General features: G+C 44.4%; 1 protein-coding gene across 4 annotated transcripts in view; it reads left to right on the top strand.

Annotated features, from left to right (window-relative positions):
* Nucleotides 1–2,519: 2,519 nt before the first annotated feature.
* LOC126543113 (uncharacterized) overlaps nt 2,520–14,645 on the top strand; it is a 52,546-nt gene continuing 40,420 nt past the window's right edge. Inside the window, exons 1-2 of one of the 4 annotated variants that reach the window (XM_055062244.2) lie at nt 2,520–3,328; nt 10,013–10,108. In XM_055062244.2, coding sequence (XP_054918219.1) covers nt 3,130–3,328; nt 10,013–10,108 — 295 coding nt within the window. In that variant the 5' untranslated portion in view covers nt 2,520–3,129. The remainder of the gene's footprint in view (nt 3,329–10,012; nt 10,109–14,645) is intronic. The other 3 variants (XM_055062243.2, XM_055062242.2, XM_050190257.3) reach the window with 3 other exon arrangements.

Below are 14,645 nucleotides of genomic sequence, written 5' to 3'. Positions count from 1 at the left end.
ACCACCTGGCGGACTTCTGCGGAAATGATTTGCTATATATGCTTCCAAATTTGATTGCCAACGTTTTCAAGCCTTGCCCTAAAATTTCCTCTGCCATCTTTAGGTTCCCACATTCGGGATCTTTCTCATTAATGTCTCTTGAACTTTAAAGGGACACTGAATGAAGTAACGTGGAGTTTTATTACCAAATTGTCCTTCTACAAAGCGACAAAATGTTAGTGTGGATAATTACAGCGTGCGGTCGTACCTAGTCAATTTTTTATCGGTCAAGATAGACTAAACTGCATTCTAAAAGCCAAATGCTAAACTGTTAGATTCAATAACTTTAATGAGCAAGAATGGCTCCAATAAGAAAAAGAAATGCTATGGCATCACATTTGCTATCGGTGCAAAATTAAAAACGAAGCAAGCACCTTTACTATCTCGTGTAATAAGCACTTTATTACCAAAAAACACATGAAAATAATTTCGAAAACGTCAAGGCCCATTTTGGACCACCGGCGCTTGAGAAAGGACGTCTAATTTACGACTACAACCATGTATATTGTGTCAAAGAAGTAAACAGCACGGACATCACAACGAGGCGCTTAAATTATGAAGTTTTAGGTGCCAAAACCACGATCTGATTAGGAGGCATGCCCTGGTGGGAGGCTCCGGAATAATTTGGACCACCTGGGGCTCTTTAACCTGAACCTAAATCTAACTATGCGGGTGTTTTTGTATTTCGACCCCATCAAAATTCGGCCACCGTGGCTGGGATTTATTCCCGCAACCTCGTGCTTAGCAGCCCAACACCATAGCCACAAAGAACCGCCGCAGCTCGCGAAGTATTTGTCACAACAAAGCAAGCATGCTTACGACGTCGAACTCAAAGTGAGTTAACAAATCATTATTTTATGCCACTTAAGCGAGCTAATACGGTCGTGTACGTCTTTCAATTGTCATTTGTCACTTCATTACTTGGAGCGTGCCCAGCACCTCGCAATTGTAGATGTTTTGGCGAATTGGCAGGTAAGTGCTTGTTGACAAAGTGCCTCGAGCATATTCTGCTATTGTCGTTCGGGCTCGAATGTGAGAGGGCATTACCGCTGAAGCATCATAGAGGGCAATCAGCTGAGACTAAACAACATGAAGACTGAAGAAATATGCGCTAGCGTGTGCGAGAGAAAAGCTAATTTTCGAATACTCCACGTGTGCTGCAGTGTACTGCAACCTTAGTTCTGTTGTTCTAAGCGCGAGAAAATATTGGCACGAATGAGCTCGGTTCCAGCATTCGCGTCCTGATCTTGGCGCAGGAAGAAATACAGTGCGTACAAAGCTCCAGCACGGAGCGCTTACGAAGCTATATTTGGCACGTGACAACCACTGCGCGTTTGTTTTGGAGTAAGACGAGCTAAACAATTATCTAAACTGATTTTTATGCAGTTGACGCTTTATTGTGTGTTTTAACGGATGCCGCTGTTGGTTCTTATTTATTTTTTTTTCTTATTTTTGCATTTACGTCTTAGTTCGTTAAACGGAAATTCGCAAGACCGACACGAACCGTGACGATCCACTTCAGCCACTGGGTTGCTACCTCGGGTTTTGAAGGGAAGTGGTACAATTTGATACCGACATCCCCTTAAAGGTTGCGATAATCCTCAACACAGCAGTATGTGCACTTGTTCTTTTTGTTCACACTTCTCACGAAGGAGCTGCCAAGAGGCCGCGGTGAATCCATTGGAAAATTGGAAAAGCAGGCTTTCAGGTACGCCTGAGCGCACCATGGACAATGGTGAAATGACTGTGAGGGCCTACCCGCGGGTGCTCACCGCCGCTGCTAGGGGGCACGACACGCAGGCAAACTTCATTGCAAGGTGCCCATACTCCTGCAGGATTCACTTCCCAGACCAGGAGGAATTTTGCTTGAACCGTGAAGTTCTTTTCTGAGTAACCCGTATGTTTCCCTTGTAGCTTCATGGTAATTACACAGGTGGAATACTCCCCTCCCCCCTTTTTACATTTTATTCAAGTCATGTCATTAACAAAGTTCTATACGCTCTGGACATTCTGCCAAACTTGAATTCTGCTATCTTGCATTTTCATCCAATTTTCTATGACTGGATGAGATGAGAAAGTGGAGTCGGGATCCGCGATAAATTCCGCGACAGCCGGTGCGGCAAAATCGGCTCTTTTCTTGGACACAAGCACGTGCATGTACGTGGCAAGGAACCGCGCCTCGGCGGATACTTGGCGGGCGAATAATGAGAAATGTGTTTGATAGTGGCCAACACGGCACTGCGCCATGCTGCGCCCTTGAGGGAAGGAGAGGGAAGTGAAAGAGAAGCAGAGTAGATCTCAATACCTTCGCTCTCTTCTCTCTACCTGTACGGCTGCAAACACAAGTGCTTGACTCCTTGCTATACAAGGCTAGGTGGACATGTCCTTCGGACATGCTGATAAATGTCCCACGCAGGGCGACCTGAGCTCAGAAGGCATCATACTTCTTTATGTGGAAAAGAGTAACTGTATCTATGAGCAACAAGTGTTGCTAGTCTCGAAGGCTGTGGAACAAAATCACTTCAATAACGTTTTAAGCGACGTATTGCTGATTGAAACTGTGCTGAAAATATCAGAGAAGGCGTCGCCCTTCTAAACGACACTTAACCAACGTTTTCACTTTTTGTTTAGTTTTTTTTTTAGATGGCGCTACTTACTGCTCTCATTCGAGAATAAAGTTACGTCATACGTCCACACGCAAACTTCTCGTCGCTTTTCATGGCGTTTCTTCACTTTTTTTTACCTTTCTTTTCTCTCGTTTGTTTTGTTTCCTACACGTTTTTTTTTTCTTTTTCTTTTCTCCGTTCCCTTTCCTGCTGATTTTTTATTCTATGGTCCTACCGGCGACGGTGCGCGAGTTCCTCGCATGTTGTAATCGTTTCTGTGGCGGCTCGTTCAATTTGGTGCTGGTATAGCGGTACTGTGAGTTCGCTCGTATTCTTGCGCGTTTGTGTAACCGCTGCATCTCCGCGCGGTACGCGCCGTAGATTGCACCTCGCTGAGAACTGAGGCGTTCGCGACAAACTCTGCGCGATAAGAAACGTGTTGTGACGAGCGATCGGCGATAGCCCTCTTCTGTTTGTTGCCGGCATGTTCACAAACGCTGACATTCGCGGTGTTGAGCGCGCACAGTGCTTGTCAAGCGGCTGTGATTGCGACGGTTTCACGCGACCCACGGCTCTCGACACGTGCGGTGTGCAAGCCGCGTCTGTACAGTGCGGCTGGTGCTGCTACTGTGGTCACTTGCCTGTGTCTCACTGCCGTGTAGCAGGAGTATCGTCCCTGGCAGGTAAGTAACCGCTGCATTGTTTTGTGCTTCTTTTTCACAGCGATAGGTGTAAAATAGAAGGTGTTTCTTCCTGGTCATTTCAATGTCCATCGCTGTTCGTCGCTGGAATCACAAAATCCTTTGCAAGACAACCCCAAAGAAAAATTCTTCTGACGCAAAAGATTGGAACTTATGACTAACGAACTGGCAGTCCAGGATTCTAATTCTCAGACAGTCTACTGATGTTACAGCAGGGAAGAAGAGTGATATTGAAGAGCGCGACCGCACCAGCAGCTGCCGCGGTTGTCTAACGCCTGCTCAACTCCTGTGTACTGGATAGAGCTGGTGTACATGCCTACGTGTTCTAGCGCACAGCCTTCCCAGTTGCGGAAGCAGTTCTAGATTGGGTTTTGTTCTTCTGCCTGTAATGATAATGATCAAGCCTGTCTGCTTCGTTTTGATTAGTCATCTTCTAGTGCTTGGCTTCGTCTCATGTCTTCTGGATGGCGCTGACGTCTTCCAGTTTTCTTTAAAGAAATATAAATTTAGGAAGATCTGAATGAAAGTTCTTGCAGCCAGAGCCCGGTGCCTAAGTCAGGATAGATAAGAGAAGGAAGATGAGCTGAGGCTTTCTGCTTCACCACCAGGAGGCACAAACTTCACAAATGAATACTACTCCCACTTCCTTTACTTCTTGAAAGGAAATTTCTTGCTCGCAACTGTGAAGGTTCACTCCAACAAACGCTGCAGGAAACAGTCCCAGGATAAGTATGCATTAAATGTGCCAGTCAGCGTGTCACTGCTTGCCATTACAGATGAAACTGCCAGTCTTTTTTTTGTGACAAACACATGAATTCGCCAACGGACAATGACGCCAGGAAACGCTCAAGGGAAATTAAAAGAGACCCGAACTAGACCTTGGACTGGGTGAAACAATGTAGTGCGTAGGCAGCATACGCTGCTGGGAACATTTCAGCCAATTTCGCTGTCGTACGCAGTGCGTGGAGCTGGCAGGTGGATTGTGAAGTTCTGGACACTTTATTTCGTCACGGGACGCTTTATTTTGTCATTCTCTTAGGCAACTGCTATTGGCTGATAGCTGACATTAAGCTGTAGTCGGCTACATGCCACAGACACTGCAGCCTCTGTGGAGTGCCGCCACGAGTCCACTGGCTGAGCGCACTGCGGCTCGCTGAGGACAACTGTGTTTGGCTTATGTTCAGTGTGTCCTAGGCATGAAAACTGGAAGTCCTGGCATCTATGTTAACATCCAAAATGTAATCTGAACTGCACAGCAAGGTGTCATATACAAGGCAGAGTGTTGTGGGCATGCCCCACTGCGCCGTAGCCTTCGCATTGCAAGGCATTGAAAAAGGAACTGGAGCATAGCGGAGACTGTGTTTGATTGCCGATAACTGCGCTTCTGCTGAACGCATTCAAATATTTTTTGCGACAAAGTTTTGGGAAAATAGATTAATTCGGGATCAAGCTACAGAACAGGTATTCGGCTTTAACTCGGGAAGAGCACCTTAGTGTTGAAGCACTGAACAACAATCTTATGGGCATCATTAAGAAGTGTGCAATAGAAGTCGGTGGCAACTTTGTTATACAGGATACCGGTAAGCTATCGCAGGAGATGAAAGATCTGATCAAGAAACGCCAATGTATGAAAGCCTCTAACCCTACAGCTAGAATAGAAATGGCAGAACTTTCCGAGTTAACAAGCATAAGATAGCTGACATAAGGAAGTATAATATGGATAGAATTGAGCATGCTCTCGGGAACAGAGGAAGCCTAAAAGCAGTGAAGAAACTAGGAATAGGCAAGAATCGGATGTATGCGTTAAGATACAAAGCCGGCAATAGCATTACTAATATGGACTACATAGTTCAAGTGGCTGAGGAGTTCTATGGAGATTTATACAGTACCAGTGGTACACACGACAATAATGGAAGAGGGAATAGCCTAGAGGAATTGGACATCCCACAAGTAACGCCGGAAGAAGTGAAGAAAGCCTTGGGAGCTATGCAAAGGGGGAAGGCAGCTGGGGAGGATCAGGTAACAGCAGATTTGTTGAAGGATGGTGGGCAGATTGTTCTAGAAAAACTGGCCACCCTGTATACTCAGTTCCTCATGACCTCAAGCATACCGGAATCTTGGAAGAACGCCAGCATACACGAATAGATGTTGGCACTACACACTACGCAAACAAATCAGCACTATGCAGACAAATCAACGGATCTCTTAGGCATGTAGGGCCCTCTGGGCCGTACTTTTCGGCGACAAGGTAGCCTAGCCGCCTGCGGGATTATCTTGCTGAGCTATGTCGAATGCTAGATTGCGGTAGCCTGAAGTTCAAATCCCTCCCCCCCATTTTTATTTTCTTTTACATTCTCTACTGCACTACATCTGCAGGCTTGGAGTGACACGGCAAAAGATGCCGAGAGTGAGTGGGGCTATACTAATGCAGCTACAACCAAATTAGGCAGGCCCACTAAGCTTGAACAAAGGCACTCCCTCACCAGAACAGGAATTGGCCTTCCTGGTGTAGTATTCAGCCACAACCTCCCTCATGATATCTACAACTAACCAATGGGCCTCAGTCCCCAGCAGCTGCGGAGCTCCTGACCAAGGCGGCGGTCAGACCTGTAACGCAGCAGAGGGTGCTAAGAATCTCTGGGAACGGACAGGCCGCCAATGGAAACTGACCCTTACAATGTTTAACACCTAAACCCTCTCGACTGAGGCTAGCTTAGCAGGACTCTTTGAGGAGCTATCCGACTTTGTTTCGGATATTATCGGCCTTAGTGAGATTAGAAGAACTGGTGAGGCTTACACATTGCTAAATAACAGCCATGACCTCTGCTATAGAGGTCTCCCTGATAAGAAGCAAAACAGGGTAGGATTCCTAATCCATAAGGACATAGCAGGCAACATTTACGAATTCTACAGCATTAATGAGAGAGTAGCAATAGTCGTAATGAAACTTAATAAGAGGTATAGATTAAAGGTAGTGCAAGCCTACACTCCAACATCCAGTCACGACGATGAGGAAGTAGATCAGTTTTATGAAGATGTTGAATTAGTGATGAGAAAGTGCAAATTTGGTATACAGTAGTAATGGGCGACTTCAATGCAAAAGTGGGGAAAGAGCAGACGGGTGAACAGGCAGTTCGCAACTACAGCTTCGATTCTATAAACGCTAGAGGAGAGGTGCTAGTAAAATTCGCAGAAAGGAATAAGCTGAGAATAATGAACACCTTTTTCACGAAATGTAGCAACAGAAAGTGGACCTGGAAAAGCCCTAGTGGTGAAACAAAAAACGAAATTGATTTCATACTTTCTGCAGATCCCAGCATAGTGCAGGATGTAGAAGTGATAGGTAGGGTAAAGTGCAGTGATCATAGGTTAGTTAGAGCTAGGAGTCAGCTCAATTTGAACAGAGAAAGAGTAAAATTGGTCAAAAAAAAACAGGTCAGCTTAGAGCTAGTAAGGGTAAAAACAGACAAATTTAGGCTGGTACTTGTAAACAAATATGCAGCCTTAGAACAGAGAGATGATGATGCTGACATAGAGGTAATGAGTGAAACCGTAACGAGGCTGGCTTCAGAGGCAGCAATCGAAGTAGGAGGCAAGGCACCAAGGCAACCAGTAGGCAAGCTCTCCCAAGTAACAAAGGACCTAATAAAAAGATGACAAAGAATGAAAGTGTCCAACTCAAGAGATAACATATATCAACACTGATCAACAAGGCAAAAGTAAGCGATATTTGAAATTATAACGTGAGGAAGACAAGAAGCCATAAAAAATGGACGCAGCCTGAAATCAGTGAATAGGAAACTTGGCATAGGACAAACCAAGATGTATGCACTGAAAGATAAGCAGGGTAATATCATAAGCAATCTCAAAGGTATAATAAAAGCAGCGGAAGACTTCTATACTATACAGTACCCAGAGGACTCAGGAGTACTCTATTCGAAACAATAATGAACAGTACACAGAAACTCCTATAACGACAGATGAGGTCAGAAGGGCCTTGCAACGCATGAAACGGGGAAAAGCGGCAGGAGAGGATGGAATAACAGGTGATTTAATCAAAGATGGAGGAGACATAATGCTAGGAAAACTGGCGGCTCTCTATACGAAGTGTCTATCGACTGCAAGGGTCTCAGAAAACTGGAAAAATGCAAGCATTATACTAATCCACAAAAAGGGAGACGTTAAGGAACTGAAAAATTAGAGGCCCATTAGGTTACTCCCAGTATTGTATAAAATATTTACCAAAATAATCTCCAATAGAATAAGGGCAACACTGGACTTTAGTCAACCAAGAGAACAGGCTGGCTTCAGGAAGGGATACTCTATAATGGATCACATCCATGTATAATCACGTTATCAAAAAATCTGCAGAGTACAATAAGCCTCTCTATATAGCTTTCATAGATTTTGCAAAAAGGTATTTGATTCAGTAGAGATACCAGTAGTCATAGAGGCATTACGTAATCAAGGAGTACAGACCGCTTACGTAAATACCCTGGAAAATATCCACGTAGATTCCACAGCCACCTTTATTTTACACAAGAAAAGTAGGAAGATACCAATAAAGAAAGGGGTCAGACAAGGATACACAATATCTCCAATGCTATTCACTGCCTGCTTGAAAGAAGCATTCAAGCTATTAAACTGGGAAGGCTTAGAGTAAATATCGACAGTGAATACCTCAGCAACCTTCGGTTTCCTGATGACATTGTTCTATTCATAAACACTGCGGAAGAGTTACAAGAAGTGATTGAGGACCTTAACAGGAAGAGTGTAAAAGTGGGGTTGAAGATTAATATGCAGAAAACAATGATAAATAACCGGGCAAGGGAACAAGAGTTCAAGATGGCAAGTCAGCCTCTAGAGTCTGTGAAGGAGTACATTTACCTAGGTCAACTAATTACACGGAACCCTCACCATGAGAAGAAAATTCACAGAAGAATAAAAAGGGATTGAATCGCATATGGCAGACATTGTGAGCTCCTGACTGGGATCTTACCATTATCATTGAAAAGGAAAGTATACAATCAGTGCATTTCAGCAGTGCCGACACATGGGGCAGAAACCTGGAGACTGACAAAGAAGCTTGAGAACAAGTTGTGGACCGCGCAAAAAGCGATGGAATGAAGAATGCTAGGCATAACTTTAAGAGACAGAAAGAGAGCAGTTTGGATCAGAGAGCAAACGGGTATAGATGATATTCTAATAGACATGAAGAGAAAAGAAAATGCGCTGGGCCGGTCATGTAATGCGCAGATCAGATAACCGTTGGACCATTAGGGTGACAGAATGCATACCAAGAGAAGGGAAGCGCAGTAGAAGGCGGTAGAAAACTAGGTGGTGTGATGAAATTAGCAAATTTGTTGGTGCTAGTTGGAATCGGTTGGCGCAGAACAGGGGTACTTGTAGGTCGCAGGGAGAGGCCTTCGTTCTGCAGTGGACATAACATGGGCTGCTGCTGCTGCTGATGATGATGATGATGAGGAGGAGGAGGAGGAGGAGGAGGAATCCATACTTTAGCTTTACTTTGTATTTGCCTTTATTCTCCCTTTAATACTTTCTGTACAGCACAACATTACAGCTCTTTAGACGGTCATAACAGCGGCTGTGCAAGTTCGCTGTGTTGTTCAAACAACAGTGTTGCAGAAAGCTTTGTTTCAGCACATGCCAATTTTGAATGACTTCATTAGATTGTAGCTAAAGCAGGACACATTGCAGCAGAATAATATAGATACCTCAAGGAAAATTAGCGGCATTCATGATTTACAGCGCACAAGGACTGAAACAAGAAGAAAGTATGGACAACACAAGCACGGTATTTCAACTGAAGCTTTGTGCCAAAACTTTTGCCAATTATATACAAGGTCACAAAGAAACAAGAATAAAATGTAAAAAGGGGTGGGGTGGGGTGTGAAAAACAGATCAGTTCACCTGTGAAATGGGCAAAGTTTTCCAGGTCAAGAAGCGTGCATAGTCATGTGTAAGCCAGCCATTTATCGCTCTAAGCAGGAGTTGGCCTTTCCACACAACACATAACTGCACCTCACCCATGTGACCGCTGTTTCTATCTCCCCACTTTTTACATTCCCATCTTGTGTGTTCTCTTTTTGTGACCTTGTATATAATTGGCTCACATTTTTAATAAACCTTCAATTGAAAGACACTGCTCATGCCGTCCATAGCTTTTTCTTGTCTTTGTCTTTTTAATCTGTAAATTGGGAATCTGTTTCCACTCGCAATACTCCATTCACATTCAGTAAGCTGAACAGCAGCATGCAGTAAGGAAGAGCTTGATGCCATTATTAGCAGCCCACCATGCAGGAGTGGGCAGGAGAATTCAATCAAAAATAATGGTTTTACAAGGTAGCTTGTAGAAAGCAGCTTCCCAGGTGATAGCTTTGCATTGCAAGTGTTGACGTGAGTTGTGTATGTTATGAAGTTCTTGGAAGCAATGCAAAACTACTTCCTCCTCCTGTACACAAAAAATGCTCTGGCGATTGCATTGTGACAGATCTGTTCGAGAGCTACATCTGTACACTTGACATGTTTGTAACATTTTCTGAAAAAGTTCTCTAGCTGACAATTTGTGGATGGCTGCTGTGCCATAAAAGAAATTGCATGGTCACCAAGCACACTGTAAATTTTAACCATTGCTGTGCATTTCAGCAGAACCAAATGAAAACAGCAGCATTCAGCCGGCAAGTAGTCCATTAATGGTGGGTGCTGTCTGGACATCATCTCCTGGCAATTTGTCATCCTCTGGTGAGTTTCCGTGTCTAGTTATGTAAACCTGGCGATGGCTTAACACACAGTTTATGCGTTGTGTATTTATGTGGCAACATGGCATACATTCACCCACAGAAGTTGTACACATTGAATATGACTTGCATGGAACATGAGTGAAAGAGTACAAAAGATAGATCTGTATTGCAAGAGTTGTAGGTTACCTACTTATTTATGTGCTCTGAGGTTTAAGTATGGGTGCAGACAAAAGTTAACGGGAGCTGGGACTGAATTGCATCCCAGTGATCTCTGGCTGCCTCGGAAGGAAGCTAGACATTAGGGGTGTGATCTTGTACGCGTTCCAAAATCGAACGGAGGCAGTTCGTTCTTTACGTCTCGAAATAGGCGGTCTATTCCGTTGCGTTCGTCTGATAGCAGACTACACAGAATGATTGACAGCAGCAAGACATCACGGCTCACGGCACAATTTATGTCATGGTGTTCGTCACGGTTCAGATCGACCAATCGTGTGCGGCACGGTGGAACGGATCGCCTCCGTTCTATTTTGAAACGCGTGCAAGATCACACCCTAGATCATGCATGCACTCAAGGCCAGTACCAATAGCCAGTTCACGCCTCTTGATCTGTTTCTTTACCCATCAATCAAAGCAATGTACGCAGCTTCCGTGGCTGAATTCGCCATGCTCCGTTTTATACTTTGTGTGCAATGCTGTGGAAGCTACAAAAGTTCGGTCATCAAAAGGCGTAACTTTGTGCCTTTTGTGGTTGTACTTGCCACCAATTATACATGCATGCATGTGCTCTCCCCGGTCACAGTACAAGTGCCAAGTCGTCTCGTAACTGTACTGGCAGCCATTCAGAGCTGCTTCTGATGTTGCTGTAATGATTTGCTGCCTTCCTCACTCTTTTGTTTGCTCAGCTGTTACATTTTTTTTCCATGGTCCCTTGAACTGCATCATTGAGGTTCTGCTATGCTTATTATGAAGAGTCTGTAGGTCGTAATATCGCCTTTGGCACAATAGACGGGAATGGTTAACACTAAACCTTTTAGGAAGTTGTGTTCTTACAGACGAATCTTTACTTGTGCTTCACCTTCTCTGCCCATGGGCCATCTGTCACGAAAGTGTTACTTTATAGATAACTTTACAGATACTCAGTGTATAGAGACACACGAGTTTGCCCTGACGAAAATCAATCCCCTTGTTAACAAATGGGCTCCAGCTTCCGACATCCCTTGCTCAGCCACTGTTGAACACATTGTATGCTCAGTCAATCACATCTCAATGCACTTCTTGCGTCTTTTCTATGATGTGCCACTTTCATGTGGTAGATGGTCAATGGGAAAACCAGGTGTGGCATAAACAATAAACATTCATTGTTGAGAACATTACTTCCTAAAATCTTCACCTTACTCCCACCTTTCGTGCCACTGCCAAAAATACAGCCTGCAAAACCTTACTAAAATGTATAACTAAGCTAAAAAAAACAATGTGATCAACATAATTGTGAGTTTGTTGACAGCTGCCACATTGCTAAACAAGAAAGCGCATATATCAGCATTTAAGCCAGCTTTCTATCACATTGATTAAAGGGGAGATCGTGTTCTTCAGTAAAAACCTGGCAAACACAAGTCCCCTTGTCTAAATGTTGGCTCTAGCCTAAGACATCGCTTGTTTGACAACTGTCTATCACTTGTCTCCATGTTCCTCAGAAACTCTGTCATGACTGGGCACATGACTCTTTCTGACATGAGGAGGTAACTTTGACTGCCTCTCAAAGGGCTTTTGCTGATTACTGAGCTGTGTTCTAAAGGTGTTTATGCCTCATTATTGTGGTGCTTTCTATATGTATTAGCTTGACACATATTCGTATTGGTTTTCTTTTTGTTTTGTACTACATACTTTCTAGTGAAACGTATGTTTCCATGCGCATGTAAGAAAAGTCGTGCTGATAGACATTGCTCCTCTAGCTGTAGTTACGCATCTTGTGCACGCCTGCAGCTTTCCCAGTTTCTGCATGATGTTTTTGCGTGTGCCCATGAGAGCACATTTTCAAGGATGCCTCCGAACAAAGGAAGGCGCCTGAATTGGCTACAGCAGTTTTTGAATCTGGCATATAGCGGCACTGACCAGCACACGAGCAGCTCCTGCACGTGCCAGTGAGCAACCCACTTCTCAACTTTTGCGTTCGGCCAGTTATTGTTGCTTCATGGGTGTGCACTTTCCTATGTGTGCACACATTCGCGCACTGTATACATGGGCGGTGGCGAACGTGCAACTGTGTAATTTTTTCCTTCCCCAAGTTTCGGTGCACTGTCCTCAATGCACGCTAAAGGCCCGACCTCACGGTGCTCATTGTACGTGCCTCTCCACATGTCGCATCTTTGAGGCCATATGTGTCTGTCCTACGCATCTCACAAGGGAAGATGTATGGGCACCATGTATATCTACCCATGAGAGAAATGAGTATATACATGCCGGATGTGCCAAGCTGCGTGCCAGTGTCTCATGGTCGGCATATAAACTTCTCGCATGGGAGCTGAAACAACTTGGTTTCAGTTTTGAGCATTTCTACATACAAACTCTGTGTGATTCTTAAACGGAAGAAAAAGAAAACGCAGTATGTCTGGTATCGATAAATTAGATATATCATATGTCGCATAATACACTTCAGAATAAGCTTTCCTCAAACCCAAACATCAGTGGTTCTGCTGAAGGTGATACAGCAGCGCTGTACTATGCTCAAGAAAGCGCACACTGTGTGTATCTAGCATGTTATGTGGCTGATCATCCTTCCTTTCGTGACTAGTGTACAGTCAGAGCTGCGTATCTTGTGTTCCGTGTGGCCAGACCTTTAGTAAGTGTGAGACTCCCGCACCGTTGCGCCATTTTGATGCAAACGTAAATTTCTGCGTCAAACTGTGCCAAACACAGAAATGACCGAAATTGCGCCATGCTGTGCCAGAACAGCTTCGGCATGTGTGCTCTGGCACCGGTTGTGAACAGTTACCGGATTCGTACTCCGAAAAAGTGCACAGCTGTTCACATTTCGCACACTGCATGACTGGGCCTCCTGCACAGTTTCTCATAAATTTTGTGCTTATAACCCCAAACTTTTCGGTGCTTCCGGAAATCAGCCAGCGTGTGCACGGCCACGCCCGGCTGTCGTCGCTGCTGTTGAAATGATCAGGGCGGCTGTATTTGAAGTGTACTAGGATACTGTTGAGTGGGCAGAGTGGTGCAGCACTCCCTAGCTGAGGCGCAAAACAAAGAAAAGTAGGCTGAGGGCACTGTAAGTGAACTAGTTCTAGGGAGGTGGGCACTGCAGCTGGTTCAGCTGGCAGACGTCTCTGTCCCCATGGCAGGTATAACGTAAAACTGTTCCAATCTATTTTGTGCCCATATGGATGAGACCCGAGCTATTTTGACCTATCGCAAAGGGCCACTGGTTGATTTGGAATAAAAACAGATTGGAATAGTTTTACATTATACCAGCTCAGGGTTGGTTGTGGCTCTCTGGTCCTGCGGTGAGATGTGGTGACCTAGAAATTGTTACCGCGTCAATTGGACCGCATAATTTGGTAAAATTTTTCGCGGCCATCATGAGTGTCAGTGCAGGAATGTATAGTTCGATCGTAGTGCCAGCAGTGTTTTTGGCATTACAGGAAAGCATGTGCCGGGCCACTGCTTGACCCTCTCTTCCACATTCTAGTACGCTCTAACTGCAAAGGGCACTTCTACCAGCCCGCATCCTAATTGGCTTGTGGCAAAGTGAAACTATTTCTATTATGTAGAAATGGTTTTCAATAAACCACAGTAGTTCATAACTCTGGCTTCTCCGTATGATCTGTTGCTGAAGTGCATTTGCAGGCACTTCAACCACACTGTCGAGACATTAAAAAAAGATGTATTTATCAAAAGTGTCCTAGGCTTCTTTTTGAAAACTTCTGACTCATTGCTGCAGAATGCGTTTTTTTAGGGGATTGCTACCAGTAATTAAACATCTACAGGCACATCTACAGGCACTAGACTGTTTCAGTATCAGGGTAATCTGCTTCAGAGTTCAGCTTAAGACAGTTGCAGTACAGTGCTCTTATTGGCTTATTTTGTGTTCTGTTGTGGTTTTGAAGTGGGCTGCTATATTCCACCCCCCGTTCCATTATTCCGCCAAAATTCAGATTGGCCTGCTCCAAACTGCTTCAAAATGAAATGTTACCTGCTCTAAGTTGCTCCAAAACCCATTCTACTTCTCAAAATTTCTCCTAAGTGACTTTGGCCAGTCAGACTTTAGGTTTGTTTAAACATACTCTCAGATGTTAAAATTGACTTGCATGGTTTTCGTTGTCTGTTATACAAAGAAGGTCCTATTTCTTGCCCTCAGCACTTGTAAAAGTGCTTACTTTCCAGCTCTTTTGAGTCTGTTTTGTGCATATACAGGGTGCTGTCAACCTTTAATTGCCGAACTCTGTCGAGTGAGGCTAGCTTAGCAGTACTGTTCAAGGAAATATCAGACATTGTTTGGGATATCATGGGCCTTAGTGAGATTGGAAGAACTG

The sequence above is a fragment of the Dermacentor andersoni genome, chromosome 10 (genome assembly GCF_023375885.2).
Source record: "Dermacentor andersoni chromosome 10, qqDerAnde1_hic_scaffold, whole genome shotgun sequence".
NCBI lineage: Eukaryota > Metazoa > Arthropoda > Arachnida > Ixodida > Ixodidae > Dermacentor > Dermacentor andersoni.
Note: the sequence above shows the minus strand (reverse complement) of the source record. Positions and strands in the feature narration are given on the sequence as shown.